General features: G+C 42.6%; 1 protein-coding gene across 1 annotated transcript; it reads right to left on the bottom strand.

Annotated features, from left to right (window-relative positions):
* Positions 1–2,770: 2,770 nt before the first annotated feature.
* On the bottom strand, positions 2,771–10,967 carry SRPRB (SRP receptor subunit beta). The gene is made up of 7 exons (XM_033150146.1): positions 10,756–10,967; positions 9,088–9,182; positions 8,531–8,608; positions 7,885–7,967; positions 6,944–7,080; positions 5,829–5,883; positions 2,771–4,821 (listed from the first exon to the last, which is right to left on the bottom strand). Exons 1-7 carry the CDS (start codon positions 10,895–10,897, stop codon positions 4,605–4,607), a joined length of 807 nt encoding a protein of 268 aa, XP_033006037.1. The 5' UTR covers positions 10,898–10,967; the 3' UTR covers positions 2,771–4,604.
* Between the last annotated feature and the right edge of the window lie 5,329 nt (positions 10,968–16,296).

The raw sequence follows: 16,296 nt of genomic DNA on the forward strand, positions 1-16,296 counted from the left end.
CTCCGGGTATAGGGCAGTATATAAATTCAATAAATAATAATTTACAGATACAGGTAGGTAGCTGTGTTGGACTGCCATAGTCAAAATAAAAAATAAAAAAAATTCTTCCACTAGCACCTCAGAGACCAACTAAGTTTGTTCTTGGTATGAGCTTTCGTGTGCATGCACACGAAAGCTCATACCAAGAACAAACTTAGCTGGTCTCTAAGGTGCTACTGGAAGGAATTTTTTATTTTGTTTTGAATAATTTACAGAGTTCCATAAGCAAGCAGGCCCTGATCCAAAGTGCTTACAGTCAACATTTACACAATGAGAGTGTGATATCTTTAAAAGTGGCACTAAGAATTATTCAAGTGTTGCCGAAATGGGGCAGGGGGCAAGGGAGGCCCCTGAGGAGTCTTGTCAAAAGCTATTGCATCAAGTTCTTTTTTTCCAGAAAAGGGGAGATGATATAATGAGTCCTAGCCCAACAGCCACAAACAGCAAGCTGTACTATTAAGCAATGATGGGCAATGGAAGATCAGACAGCAGGCTCCACACATTGTACTATAGCCCTTGACAGGTTGATAATAGCCATCTGTAATGTCAGATTAACTTTGAATGACCTCATCAGAACTGCATGACCACCTTTATATCTTACAAAGTTGTTCCACATGCTTGAGCAAATTACTTCTATAACTGTCAGTGAATTATGGCTTTATCCTGTCACATGGCTACATATTAGCTATTTTGGGTTGCACCCTAGTCCCATTAGTCAGAACTAACTTTTCACATTGATTACAAGAGGGTGTACGTGCAACAAATTTGGCTCCAACCCTTTATTTCTATATTAAATGAAAAATTCTTCTGCAGAAATCCCGTATTATTAACACACACACACACACACACACACACCAAAAAACCCAGGGAGTTTCAGATGCACATGAGCACAGTTACGACTTTACCACTGAATTTTAACATGCACAATAAATTGCATGAAGTGTAGGAACGTCACAGTGAAGAACATTTTTTTATCTCTTCAGTTCCATCCTTGGGAGTTTTCTCCAGAGGCTACAAAGCATTATAAACTGCTACAATAAAGATGAACTGGAAACTCACGACAACAGCTTCCTGTGCACAAAAGCTTATAGAAACCCACCAACAAAACTCGAGTTTTAAAGTCAGTGGAAACTGCAGCCAAGATGTTTGCTGCCTTAGGTACAGTGAAATAAGCTATTCTATCACCAGTGTTGAATATTCAACCACTAGTCCAACTCGCAGCAAAATATACTGGGCCAGCCATTGGGGGAGGGGGTGGAGTGGCTGTTTGGGCTAAGAATAATCTTCTCTTCTGCATCTGCTTCAACAGTTTCAATAAATGCATTCTTTCCTAGGTGAGGCCAGAATGGGGACATTAATGTTGCACACCTTATAATCAACTTGCGTGGTGCTGTGTGACAATGGCAAACAGCAGATAATAGTGGATAAGCAGGCCTCAAGTTGCTGTACTTTCTCTTCCAGCAAGGCAGCCAGCTTGCACTTGCTGCAGGTGTAGTAGTTCCACACATTCTCAGGCAGGAAGACAAACGTGGCACAGGTGTTGCAGAACACCGCAGCAGCTCCTTTGCCATCCCTCTCTTGGGTGTACGTATACTTTGAGAGCACTCCAGGCCTCCCCCTCAAACTCACCTGCTAACCACCCCCGCAAACGCGAGGTCACATGCTCCCAGAGACTGCAAACAGCTAAGCAGAACTGCTGGTGGCTGCTAACCCCTTCCCCAACTCACTTCCTCCTTTAGCTTGGATTCCTCTCAGCAGTAGCCACTCCCTCTCAGGCCATGTGCTCAGACATGGGCACACCCACAGAAATACAAACCCATAAGCAAGCCTCAGCTCAGACAAGCAACTAGCCTTAATTCAAAAGACACAAGATCACTCTCTGCAGTATCTTCCAACAATCCTTCGCAAAAGTCTGCAAGTCTTGGTCACAAGCTCCCAAATACGGCAAACAGCTAAGGAGAACTGCATAGAACTCTGCATAGAACTTAAGATTCCTCTTTTTCTTCTTGTTACAATCCTTCAACTTACCTGCTGAACAATGTGGATTTTCAACAAGCCATGGGTGCATTCCAAGCGAGGAACAATTTCCTTTGATTCCTGGGGCAGTGGCAGTGAGTGAGCTATTTTTCCGTACTCTTGTATTCCTCTCCACTGCAACTGTTCTTCCAAAGAGCACTAGGAATTAACCTGTTATGGCAATGTTCCTCAATGTTGATGCGGAATTAGCTGGTGTTGTGGAGAAAGAGGAGAGGGTGGGCTTTGGTGGTATTTGGTGACATGTGGAAAAGAAATTATAGTCTCTCTGACCCTTGCGGCAAAGCTCTCCATGAGTCAATAAGCTTATTTTGGATTCTATCCAATCATGCTCCCCGCACCACCATATAAACAATGGATGAGTCCCATCCCACAGATTCAGCCAGCTTTATTTACCTTCTAGGCTGATGAAGTTATTTTGTGACAGATATTACCCTAACATCAATTTCAGAAATTTTGTTGTAAGTCAACACGGCTACTGTTACCTTCTATGTAAAAAAATGTTGCTGAGACACAAGTTAGGATTTCTTTTAAGTATATAAACATTTTGTATATGTCACAAACACAAAATCCTGTGTTTGAAAATGAACTCAGTTCAGTGAACCAGAACAGTGTAAATAAATGCATTGCTTCACTACCTTATTTTGAAGAAAATATTTATGAGAATGACAAGGGATACCAGAGCTGCAGTCAAACGTTAGTCAAAAATCTTTATTTACAAATATCAGTAGAGAATAATTTAAAAGAGATGGATTCCTGCATCTTTGCAGCTCTTGAATCCAGTACATACATAACAGCAACTTTAGCCATGGGCATAATGACAAGCACAGTACATGGTCTGAATTTCTTACTACTGGATCGACTTGGCAAGAGGGTTGTAAGGTTCAAAGCAAGAGAACTCAATACCAACACCATTCTAGAGCTCAGATTTCAGACAGGATCCTGCTGTTTCTTGTTCAAATGTCCCAAACTCATTGCACACAAGTATGAAACCAATTTCCAACACAATCCACCATGTGGAGCACACCATGATGACGGCTGAGCCACTAACAATGAACACACATGGATTTTACTAGATGCACTTAAAATATTAGGGCTGTTCCAAACAGTATGGAAGTGTTTTTACAGCAAATTCACTGCAGGAATAGGTATATGTCTATGGGAATATAGTAAACAAGCATCCAGAAGCAGTAGTTGGGTGGGTTTTAGAGAGTTATAGACACACATATCCCATTGAAACGACAGTGTTCACTGCTGGGATATACAATTCATATGCTGTAAAAATCTTTTCAGATTTTATGCAGGCAACCCAGCCCTGTTTGTGGCATGGTACCCTAAGCATCTTTCTTTAATTTAAAAAAAGGTTAAAAAGCAAATCACATTATTACACATGGACATTATTTAGAACCGCTATCGCTGGCTTAGTAGTCAAACACAGCTATGCAGTTCTGACAACTGTCCTAACATATCACAGGACAGTTAAAATTCTTTTGTCAGACATACTTCCCAATACCTGGGGCACTGACAGGTCTTGTGGCACTGTGGAAAGGCTTCAGTCCACCCATGGATAACATATCCAGAACTGAAAAGCTACACACTCAACACTCCCTTGGTGTGAAGTTTATGCAGAATGTTACTTTAGTGATTGCCAGATCTAAGAAAGGAAAGAATCAGCCAGATCAGCCAAAGAATAGGGAGTAGTTCATCAGAAACGCATTTCAAACACTGTAATACAAATCAAGCAAAATGTAGTACATCACATTTCAGTCCTCCTTGACTGGGGGAAAAAACTATTTGGAAGTAGAACCCAAAATATTTTCCTCAGCTACTTGAGTTTTCTGGCTGTGTGTGACAATTATTCAGTAACAATTATTCGCAGAAACAACACAATGCCCAAACCTAGGAGGAGAACAGCAATTCTAGGCATTGCAAGCAGTGTCCTTCTCTGCTGATGCATCTAACTAGAAACCCATAGCTTTCCTTCACAAGCACACACAATGCTATAAGAAGAGCAGGTTCCATTCACTCCTGAATATTTTAATGTTTCCCAGGTAATGAAAGGGGCAAGCAAATAAAATGTGAATGGGCAAGTGGGTATTCACAAGTATCTCAGGTGAGAATATCAACAGAAGGCAACCCAGAAGTGGAGAAATTACAGTCCTGGAATGATAGTTCGAAATAACTCCACAGTATCTTGCAACTTTCATCCAAAGATAGAATCCTCATTTAAAGACTCTCTAATTAAGATGAAGCAGGGAAAACTGCTGCAGGGAGTGAGAACGGAAAGCGCAAAGGGGGCTGCACTTTGCTGAAGGATCCTTGTTATCCCAGCAGAACATTCTGTAACAATGAATGGGTTGCTAAAGGGTAAGCAGAGATGGCCCAAAACAGAGCAGAACACAGAATGAATTTGCCCTTATTGCAGTTCCAAGTGCTACTTTCACCCCATCCCGGCTGTGCCTAGCAACACATTAGACTTCAATCTAATTCATACCATTTTCCCAGCAGTTGCCTTTGCTACCTTCCCAGGATCAGGCAATTTTTCCTAGCCATTTTTCCAGGTCTTCAATATCAGCACTACCCTCCTCTCCCTTGCCTCCTCTGGCACTGCATTCAATAAATTCCACTTTCATGGGCAGTTGGGAGAAGTCAAATTCCTTGCCCTTCTTCCCAAGCTGAGAGGCAGATCCAGAGCCTGTGCTTTCCAATGTGCTTGGGGCAGCTGAGAGGGTCACTCGTAAGGTATTGCTGTTGGAGAAGAGAGAATTAACTTTAGAAAAACAATAAAAGACTGTGAAAGCCAAGGCTAACGTGTGCAACCCACTTATTCCGAGATATCCACTTTAAACTGGCAACGAAAACATTCTTATTTCTGGGGGTGCTCTATTTTATCACACTAAAAAGTTTGTATTTTTATACCATTCAGTTTCTAAAATGCAAACCATATGCAGTGAATTGGTAAAGATGGGGAGGTACAGCAGGATTGGGGGAAACTGGCCTGTGGGACTGGGAGAACTCTCCCCCCCCCCTCAGTGTAATGCCCTACACCCTTTTAAGAGGTAGAATCCCGGTCAGTTAAAGAGGAAAATGTATTTTCAGGATCGCATTTAAAACTGACCAACCCAAGTTATATTACTGCCACCTGCTGGTCACAGGAGAGGAACTGGCAGCAATTAATCTGTTACCTGACTAAAAATTACAGTGGTACTTCGGGTTACAGACGCTTCAGGTTACAGACTCCACTAACCCAGAAATAGTACCTCAGGTTAAGAACTTTGCTTCAGGATGAGAACAGAAATCGCACAACGGCAGCGGGAGGCCCCATTAGCTAAAGTGGTACCTCAAGTTAAGAACAGTTTCAGGTTAAGAATCGACCTCCAGAACGAATTCAAGTTCTTAACCTGAGGTACCACTGTATTAGTGAGATGTCTGAATCATGGCAATATTTCAAACATATGTGATACATGTGAACTGATTTGATTAAACTGATTTCTACGTCACCGTTCAGCAATCCCCTCTCCCCCACTTCAGGCATCTGAACAGTTTGGAAACTATGGTCAGAACTGTGCTTAGTATACATTTCATTTCTCATGGCAAGTTATTGGCTCTGTGTTCCTTCCTGTCATCCTTTTGCAATGAACTGTGAAGCATATGGAGATAATAAGTATGAGATGTCACGTCAGATGCAGGCAAGAATTCTGGACAATACAACATACACATGAATGAGATTTGCCAAACCAACCATTTAAACTTACAGTTCTCTCTCCAACTGCTGCTGTATGAGTTTGGAAGATTTTGCCATTGTAACATCTAATGAAGGAAGGAAGGAAAACCTTGGGTTATTTGGCACTGAGTATTTCACCCACAAAAGGAGCCTGCAATTTTGCTACAGGGTTTTTTGTTGTTGCTGCTGTTGGTTTTCTGCTATTGGGAATTCCTAAGTGTATTGTACAAAGGCCTCGCTGGCAATTATATAAAGGGAAACCGACAGAGTGAGAGACAACTGAAGGCTCCAAGGAAGAGAATGGAACTACCTTTTTAAAATCCTCGTAAGCAAAAAGTCACTGAAAGCGAGCAGGTTAAGCAAGAAAACACGTGGCAGTAAAAACTATCATGCACTCTCACAATCCATTCTTTTTTCTTAATTTGAAAACAGTCACACCCCATATTCATAAAATTACAAGCTGATGCCACGGTTCAGTTCTTTGAGTAGAATTCAAAACTGCACTAATTTGATAGTTCTATACAAATATATAATAAAATATTAAATTAAAATTAAATTAAATTAAAATCCAAATGAATTAAAACTCTTGATGAGAGGCATCAAGAACCAGCAAAAGCCAAGGCAAATCAAAAGGTTTTCAGATTATGCTGAAATTGTAATAGCATTGGTACCATGGCTTATTTTGGGGAAGAGACCATTCCAGAATATGGGCACCAGCACAAAGGCTCTCATCCTGGTTATTGCCAGATGGAAAGCTGTAGGTCGTGGCACAGCCAAGTTGGCCTCTGAACATGAGGAATATGAAATGATAAGACTACTTCATAGACAGACTATGAAATGGTCACCTCCTATCACAGTCACAATCAACTGAACAAATATAAAAGCTATATTCTATTACAACAGGGATTGGGAACAGCAAGTAAAAGGATGCCTCTGCTGGATGCTTAAAAGCTGTACAGGGTTTTTTTGTAGCGCAGCCTGGTTATTTATCCAATGTAATGTACAATGGGTTCATTTGGATGGCATATAAAAGAAACATGTACAGGTACTCCATGTCTTAGGCAAGAAAAAGGACATGGAAAAATGCCCATCACTGTAAAAATCTACCAACAGTCATGATTTTTATTCCAAATAGACATGCATTACCTTGCTTGTTGCAGGCTATTAGCAGGGGAGGTGCATTTTTCAGCACTACATTGTCAATCAGGAGCTGGTACAGGAATTCAGCCACATCTTTCATCTCCCGCTGGAATGCTACACTATCTACAACAAATACAATTGCCCTGCGGAATAAAAAGAGTACACCATGCATGGTCTCGTATGGCATAGTTCTACAGCTAGCAGCATCAGTGAATAGATAGCCTCCATGGAACATTTAACTGCACGCAAGCAGCCCTGGAATTTTGCTCTTAGCACAAGCTTTGATACTGTCTATACTGGGATGAAAGATTCAAAATTACTTCAAGGGCTGCTTTTACATTATTGCTAACTCACAAGGGCCACATAGCACATTATCCATGGGAAAACAATAGAGTTACAATTTTCATTCAGTGAACAATTTCCTGAAAGCACCAATTTCTCTACACCATTGCAGGCCTCTCTGAATAGTTTCCCATAGAATACATCAAAGTCATTTCACAATAAATCTTCACTCTCTGCACGTCTGTAGCCCCACATCTTTGCTGTCTCTTTATTATACCCTCTTTGCCCCATCTCAGTTCGTCTCCTTTCTTTCTAAATTTTGTTTCTATTTTCGCTGTTTGTCCCCTACCCAATTCTATTTCTACACGTTCTCACCAACTTTAGCAGAAAGAGAATACACAGATGTTACACTCTCAGCAGTTCACTCAAGTAGTCTCCAGCACTTGCAGACTGTGTGACTAGCTAGACTTGAAAAACTGACCCCAGCGCTACCATGCACCTAAATACAGGTTGTGGAAGAACAGTGGAAACGTAGCAACTCAAGTATTCTCCCCCAACCCATAGGTGCCTAGGTTTAGTTACAGCAACTGCATACAGAACACCACCATCAAAGCTCTTTTTGGCTACAACCTGAATGCACAAACATCCACTCCTCCAATACATACCTAGCTGCAGCCTTGAACCTATCCAAGAACTGAAGGCGCAAGCTCTCATGGCCTGGAAGGTCGATCAATGTCACATTTGTTCTCTGTAGGAGAAGCAGTAAATATTTTGATGAGCATTAAATGAGGCAGAAAAGATTCTTTTAGCCTGACAGTCACAATCAGTCTACTGTATTCTGCTTAGATCCATATGCTCTTACTTGTATTTAAATCATTATCAATCTCTATCTGTTCCAAATATTTAATGCACCATTTTCATATAAATATTTATAGTCTTTCACATAAATATTATAAACTGATTAAATTTTGTATTCAAGATGTTGTTGGATTACAACTCACACTAACCCCAGAAAGTATGGCCAGAGTTGCAGTCTAACAACATATGGATGGCACCATACTGGCTTCTTCTGCTTTAGACACAAATTGCCAGTATTGAAAGACAGAAATTAGTTTTACATCTGCCTCTCTTCTATCAATGAACTAAAAGCAACATACATAGCATTTCCACCAAGGCACAGACCAACTCAGCTTTAGAAAGGTTGCTGCATCATATTCTCTTAAGAATGTGCCCTGATGACTTTATATGAAATTTCAAAAAAAAAAAAAAAAATTGGAACATTACAGAACACAAAACATTACATGTTCTTACCTTGTCATTATTTACTCTGTATAAGGCAGAGCTATCAGTTATAGAAGTTTGTGTATTTCGGAAATTGCCTGTTAATAGCTAAGAAAAATAGAAGAAAGAGAAAGTGAAATATTCACAGACTAATTAACGATTTGGCTATAGTCTAAAACCACAGCAGAAAGCTGGAAAGAGCCATTTTTATTTTTAAAAAAATAGTTCCTTGAATCTTAATCTAGCCATTTAATCCAAAACTAACCTGAAACAGAATATATCAGTAGATGCCCTGACAGCACCTTTGACAAAACATTTTTTTTTACAAATATATCTGCATCTCATATATGCTGCCTACTACTGAGCTATATTAACAACTAATTTATCAGTGTAAGTTAGTACTCCATGCTTCTACTTTACCTTACCAAAAAACCTAATCAGAAAACATTTGATTTTTTCATACCTTACATCTCAGACAGCTTTGAACAACTTAAGGAGTTCTCTTTTCTTAAAAAGAACGGTAACACGAAAACAATGTATAGGTCTGAGAAACTGTCCAAAAGAAACTGAAACAGGAATTCACATACCCTAACAAACAGAAGAGTTTTTCCTGAGTCACAAAGACCCACCAGAAGCACTGCTCTCCGACTGCTCTTTCTGGTCCGCACAAATATCCAAATCACTAGAAAGAAGGATAAAACTTATAGGAGTATATTTAGGCTTATACCCAAGGCAACTCAATTTTGCCACCATTAAAACAAGCTATTTAATACATGCCTCCTCTAATTAAGTCTTAATGCTGCTTTAAGTTTTGTACAAAAAGGATGCAAATATTTTGGGGTCATAATGATGTATACATTTCTCCTATATCCGATACAGGAAATTCATTTCTCAGAACAGCCAAACACATTTAAACATCCACACAAATAAAATTACACTTCATAGTAAAGTTTGCTTTTATCTATTTCTACCATCTTTCTTTGTAGCTGCCCAACTTATATAGTTTTACTCAAAAGTAAGCCCCACTATGTTCAATAGGGCCTACTGTCTGGTAACTGTGTTTACACTACAACCTTAATAATATATAGCAAAGATGCACCTGATTTGTCATGACAGAAAACATGGGCAAATTCAATATTGTCTGATTTATAAAGGATGTGATTTCAGACATAGCACATTAAAGATGAACACAGCACATGTGCCCCTGGTTGGAACCAGCTGGAGGGGAGCTGAAGGGGAGTGGGACTACAATTACAATCCAAACCCCCCATTGCACCAGGCTTGAGGCGCCTTGGATTTTGCAGAGGTATTTCTCTACCCAGCCTTACTGGCCTCTATGTGGAGGGTGAGACCAGGGCCACTCTGCTAACACAGAAATCAGTCACCCTACCACAAGCCAGCTTGAGATCTACTGGACCCCTACTGGCCCCACAGCTGTCACTCATTGACATCAGGCCTAATTGCTGTCCCAGCTCCAGGCTGGGGTTTGAATTGCCCTGCTTAACTTACTTATTGTAAATATTTGTATTAAACTTTCAACCAGTATAAGCCCTGAGACAACTTACAAAATTTTATAAAAGCCACACACACCCCTGCTCATCTCCTCCTCTATCTTGCATGGCAAGGCAAGGAAGGGCATGCTAACAATCATGTTTGAAACTTGTTTCTGCTATGAACCCTCCCTGGGGGGCTTATGCAAGTCACAGTCCACCTGTCTCACACATCCTCAGCCCTACTTTAGCAACATGAGGATAATAATAATATTAACCCCCTTGACGAGATTGTTGTAAGGCCACAGGAACACAATGCCCGTAGAGCCATTAGAACACTCTAAAACACGGCAGAAATACCAACTAATAATAACTGTGACACTAAATGTTACAACTCCAGTCCAGACTTTTAAATTTCGGTTCTATAACATGCAAATGAACTGCAGTTCTTGGAAATAAGAACCACTGCATTCTGTGTTAAAAGAGTCCCCTCACGGAGCAGACGCCATTCCTACGAAAGAAGACGACCTCGGATCCCTAAGAAGCTCGGCGTCTTTAATAACAACTGCAGCACAGGCAGCTCCTCAGCAGGCGCCTTTTATCAGCGTGAAGCTGCACGCTGCCTGCCACGCGGCTCTTAAAGGAACAGAGCGTGACTAGGAGGATGGCTGGCTGGCTGGTGGCGAGCTCTGTGACCAGGCAGCTCTTTCCCCGGCAGGCAGTGGCGCTCGCCTCCCCTGCCACCTAAAAGAGGCCGGCACTCACAAAGACACGAGGCGAGGAGCACGAGCAGGGCCACGGCCACCGACAGGAGCAGCTGGGCCCTCGCCAAATCCTGGGGCGGCAGCGGAGCATCCTGAGGAGAAGGCGACCCTTCACGCGCGGCTGTCACCTCCACCGCGTCCATCTCGAACCTCTTTCGCCTCCCACGGAGCTACGCGCGACGCGGCGACGACGTGTCCTTCTCGGGACTCGTCTCCTTCCGGCCACCGCGCGCAGCGACTGCTGGGACGCGCGCTTCCGTAGCCCAGGTGCTTCATGGGAGTTGTAGTTTGTGTCCGTCCGTCCCCCGTCCCCCGCGCACACTAAGACGGCTCGTTCTACAAGAGAAAGGAAGAGGGGAGCGTTGGAGGCGGCGGGAGGCGGGTCCGTGGACCCCCCAAAAGGATATCGTTGCACGTTAAGCCGCAGTGCCGGATTTACGACGTATAAGCTAAACAAGCTATAGTTTAGGACTCCACTCTCTTGGGGGAGGGCCCAAAAAATTAAAGGGGAAAAAACTGGATGTACATTTCCAAAATATAAGATAAAAAACAAATAAAATAAAACCTACATACAGCAACAGTGGTTTGTTTTGGTTTGTTTTGTTTTGTGTAGGCTCCTATGATGTAAGTAATGGGCCCCGCCTGCTAGCCTGCTCCATAAAATATCACTGGTTTGCTCATTTCTATATTTAGGGTGCCTACATTCTGCCAGTACTGGTTGCATGGCAACATGTGCAAATGACTTTAGATACCTATTAGGTCCATAAATTACCATATAGCATATATTCAACACAAAAACAGCGAGAATTTGTTGTTGACAAAGGACAGCTGGACATAGAAAGGGCCCCATTACCTTCAGTAGCTTAGGACCTCATCAAACCTAAATCTGGCCCTGGTTAAGCGCCATCGGCATTATTGTAAGCGTGAGCTTTCGGGGGCTGGACCTGGATCCCACTTTGTTAGACAACAGGACCCTCTTATCCCTAGTGGGCAGATGTAAAGCCAGCAAAAAGCATGGGCGTAGCCAAGTGGGGGGCAGGGGTTGCAGTTGCCCCCTCCGTAAATCAATACAAATATGAGGTTCTGACCTTCCCCCAACCAAAAGCCTGCTCCCATCCAAAAAAGTTCTTCCTACGCCCATGGCAACAAGGGAATGAAATTGGTGAGAGAGGGTTAGTATTTGGGGAGGGCGCCTTGCTGTTGACCCGAACGTGAACGTTATTCAACTGAAAACCAAAAGAGCGTGAAGTTTCCAGCGTGAAACTGCTGGACTTCAATACAGTCATACCTTGTGTTACGAACACTGCGTGTTGCATTCGTCATGGGTTACGAACACGCCAAATCCGGAAGTACCAGAACGGGTTACTTCCGGGTTCGGCGGTTCGCGCATGCGCAGACGTGCAAAATGACGTCACACGCATGCGCAGAAGCGCCAAATTGCGCCGTGCACATGCGCAGACGCGGCACTTCAGGCTGCATACCTTTCAGGTTACAAATAGGGCTCCGGAACAAATCCCGTTCATAACCAGAGGTACCACTGTATCTCAGTAAGCACAGGACATATTTCCTTAGGGCAGTGCTGGTTCCAGGCTATTTTGCGCATCAGGCTGTTGTGATATTATGACATGACGAGCTGCGAACGCTGCAGCAAGGTCACAAGACTCAAGAGTCATGTTTCCTCTCTGTGGGAATTACACTGGGCATACCAGCTCCCACACATGTGATGTCATTGTATTTTACTATTGTATTCTTTACTTTCTGTTTTGCATCGGAGATGAAGGTCGCATTTACAGACAGCTCTGAAATAATGAGCTGCTACGCAGAGGCATACTCTGCTCTTTATCTACAATAAAGTAGATCTTAGCCAAATGGCTTGTGTATGTTGTTTTCAAGCTGGGAACAACTGCATATTACATTGTGCCCCTGGACTCTAGGAGCCAGAGGGCACGGAAGCTTCGTCCGTCTTGGGGTCAGTCTCTCAACTTGCCCGCGCGGGAAGTTTTATAACATTGGTAGCAGAGGATGGTTTCCGAAGACATCGGACCTCTGATGACTTCTGCCTGATGTTTATCTGCCGGCAAAGAAAGCAGCCTCAAACTGCGTGCTTCATTCCGGGGGAGTTTTTTCGTGCTGAAGACGGCCGTTTCCCACTGTGAGAAGACGCGTTAATTGACTGTGAGTAGTACCGGACTGATTTACGAGGCAATAAACCTCAGAAGGCTAGGTTTGTTTGCTTAAATTGCTTTCTGCAGTCAGAGAGTAAAAAGCCTGCTTTTTCGCCACAATGGCAAAGGATAGCAAGCAAAGCAGCAGCTCCCTTTGTCCAATGCTCACTGATGAAAATTTTCAGACATGGCGTATTAAAATGGAAGCTGTCCTGACCAGGCAGAATTTGCTTGATGTTGTCACTAATGCCCCTCCACTGCTCCCTGGTGGTCGATGGCTGAACAGGGATAATCAGGCGAAGGCGACCATTGTTTTGCATCTTGACCAATCCCAGATAATACACATCAGGGATTTGCTTCACGCTAATGATTATTGGGTTGTTTTGCAAAATGAACATTTGAGGATAGCGGCAGGGAGTTCCATGCTGCATTTCCAACGTCTCACCAACCTAAGACTAAAGGAGGGAGACAATTTGCGTTCGCATCTTAACCATATGAAAGAATTAAGAAGTGAACTCGCACAACGCAACGTGCAATTAAACGAAGATGTGTTTTGTTTCATGGTTTTGAATAGCCTCCATGCCGGTTATAGTGCTATTGCATCACAGCTAGGTGCCCTGGATGCTCAAAACTTAACCGTTGCCAGAGTCTTCTCAACTTTGCTAAATGAGCAAGATCGTTGTGCTGCTCAAAATGAGGCTAATGGAAGGGGGAGTGAAGCGTCCTCTACCCCACCTAGTGGTCCAACTGAGCATGTGCAAGCTCTTAAAGTCATACGCTGCACAAACTGTGGAATGAGAGGACACAGTTTCCAGACCTGCAGAAAGCCCAAGAAAGGATCTAACCAACAAGCAGGTGGATCTACAGGCAAGGCGCAAGCCAAAGTCTACAAAGGGCGCACATTTGCATTGCTTACACAAGGCGTGCAGGAGCAGCATACTGACTTAGCGTGGGTTGTGGACTCAGCTTGTTCGCACCACATGACCGCAAACAAACGTTTGTTTAAGACTTTTAAGAAGCAAGAATCCACCGTGTCGCAGGTGAGTGGAACACACCTGAAATCGACTGGAGTTGGAACTGTTTATCTTCAGAGTCTCCAGCTGTCTATCAGCAACGTGCTATATGTCCCAGAAATTGCCTACAATCTGCTAAGTGCATCGCAGCTTACCGAGAAGGGATGCGAGCTCAGACTACGCAAACGACTGTGCACAATTTTTAAAGATGGAGAAGTTATCTTTACAGCTCAGAAGAACAAAGATGGACTATTTTTACTGTCTTTTGAAAATACTGACTGTTGTTATGATGTTGTTGACTCTTATTTTGCAGGTGCTGCTAAGTCCAAGGAGACTACCAAACAGCCACGCAGAGAAAAGGTCACAAGATGTTTCCAGCAGGTCTCTGCTGATGTAATAGGACTTTTGCCACAATCTAGAGGCGGAGCTACCTGTTATTTATTGCTGTCTGATCATTTCTCTAAATTTTCTTGGATTTATACTATGAAAAGTCCGCAGCAAGTCTTGGCCAAGTTCACTGAATTTTGTGCTAAGATAGATTTCATGCATGATGGCAAAATTGAATGTTTGTATACTAATCAATTACCAGTGTTTGATTCACAGGAGTTCCAAGAGTTCCTAAGTCAACATTGCATTCGGCACAAAGTTGCCGTCAGCCAATCATCATGGAACAAAGATTTGTGTGTTAAAATTAACACAATACTACGTGAGGGTATGCAGGCGCAATTGCTAAGTGCAAAGCTGTCTGAACAGAATTGGGCTGAAAGCCTATCTGCCTTCACATATGCTTGGGTCAGGAGTATTCCAAAAGGAATGGAATGCTCACCTTATGAGATACTGTTTAACAGAAAGCCTTCTGTTAAGCATCTTAAGGTTTTTGGTTCTCAAATGTGGGTGGAATCACTTGAAGATGCAACCATCCAAGGCATTTTTATGGGCTATGAGAAAGGTCAATACAGAATTCTATTGCCTTCCTCAAACATAGTAATTCTTACTCAGGAGGTAGAACCTACTGTAAAGCCGGAGACACAGGTTCTCCAAAGCTTTCCCATTGATGTCAATACATATGAGGATACTGACACCAGCAGTAGCAGTGCAAGCTCAACCACGGCTAGTTCCGACACAGGTGAAACTGTCATTGAGAGAGGACCTCATGATAGTTCCAGGCCATCAGATGAAGATGATGTGCTAGGATCTTTAGAGCCACTGTTTACAATTGGTAAAGTTTCTCCAAAAAGTCCTGTTCAGGAGAAACTCAGCAAAGAAGATCTACATCTTGTGCGTAGATCTGAAAGAGTAACAAAAGGTCAGGCGCCCAAACGTTACTCCAAAGAGTTTGCAATCTCAGCTGTTGCAAATGTAGCTGTAGTTTGCACTCAGGCTCATTTCACAGATGTGAAAAAGCCATTACAACAGGTTGCAAAGTTCAACACTGTTTCTGCCAACACACACAGAGCTAGTGCTCTGGTCCCCTGGAGAGTTGGTTATCAAAGGCTCAAACTGGTAGAACCAGTCTCAGAGAGTTCCAAGGATGGAACAAAGACAACAGATTCATACTGTGTATATGATAACTGTTTGTTTGCTTCTCTTAATGATGCCTTACTTTTTGCCGCTCTTACATTGTCTAATATCGGGGGAGGATGTTGTGATATTATGACATGACGAGCTGCGAACGCTGCAGCAAGGTCACAAGACTCAAGAGTCATGTTTCCTCTCTGTGGGAATTACACTGGGCATACCAGCTCCCACACATGTGATGTCATTGTATTTTACTATTGTATTCTTTACTTTCTGTTTTGCATCGGAGATGAAGGTCGCATTTACAGACAGCTCTGAAATAATGAGCTGCTACGCAGAGGCATACTCTGCTCTTTATCTACAATAAAGTAGATCTTAGCCAAATGGCTTGTGTATGTTGTTTTCAAGCTGGGAACAACTGCATATTACATTGTGCCCCTGGACTCTAGGAGCCAGAGGGCACGGAAGCTTCGTCCGTCTTGGGGTCAGTCTCTCAACTTGCCCGCGCGGGAAGTTTTATAACACAGGCAAGGCTAACTGTTTGCAAATCCCCACCAACACCAACAGCGATTGCTAACTTCTGTTTTCAAAAACAGGTATCTTGTAGGAAAAAATGAAAAGCGCTGAATTCGAAACTGCTAAATTTTTCTTAAATTGCAAGAATAAGTAATACGTATATCTTTATCAAATGTTTTAGCATACAGATCAGTTTGAATAATCTTGTGAATTGTGATGTTGCAATTTAAGGCTCTTTAAAGTTTCAATTTCAGGCACATCAAAACCTCTCTTTTCTTGCCTTTTCCTTTGCAAATTTTATCACCAGTTCCTTCTGTCAACTGCTAATGC

This window comes from Lacerta agilis, chromosome 5 (genome assembly GCF_009819535.1).
Source record: "Lacerta agilis isolate rLacAgi1 chromosome 5, rLacAgi1.pri, whole genome shotgun sequence".
In the NCBI taxonomy this organism is placed as follows: Eukaryota; Metazoa; Chordata; class Lepidosauria; order Squamata; family Lacertidae; genus Lacerta; species Lacerta agilis.

Excerpts from the sequence above, each read along its gene's own strand:
- SRPRB (XM_033150146.1), bottom strand. The coding sequence starts at position 10,897 with ATGGACGCGGTGGAGGTGACAGCCGCGCGTGAAGGGTCGCCTTCTCCT. Across the intron at positions 8,609-9,087 it reads AAACTCTTCTGTTTGTTAGG|CTATTAACAGGCAATTTCCG; the intron begins GTATGTGAATTC and ends TATTTTTCTTAG. Across the intron at positions 7,968-8,530 it reads ACAGAGTAAATAATGACAAG|AGAACAAATGTGACATTGAT; the intron begins GTAAGAACATGT and ends CTTCTCCTACAG.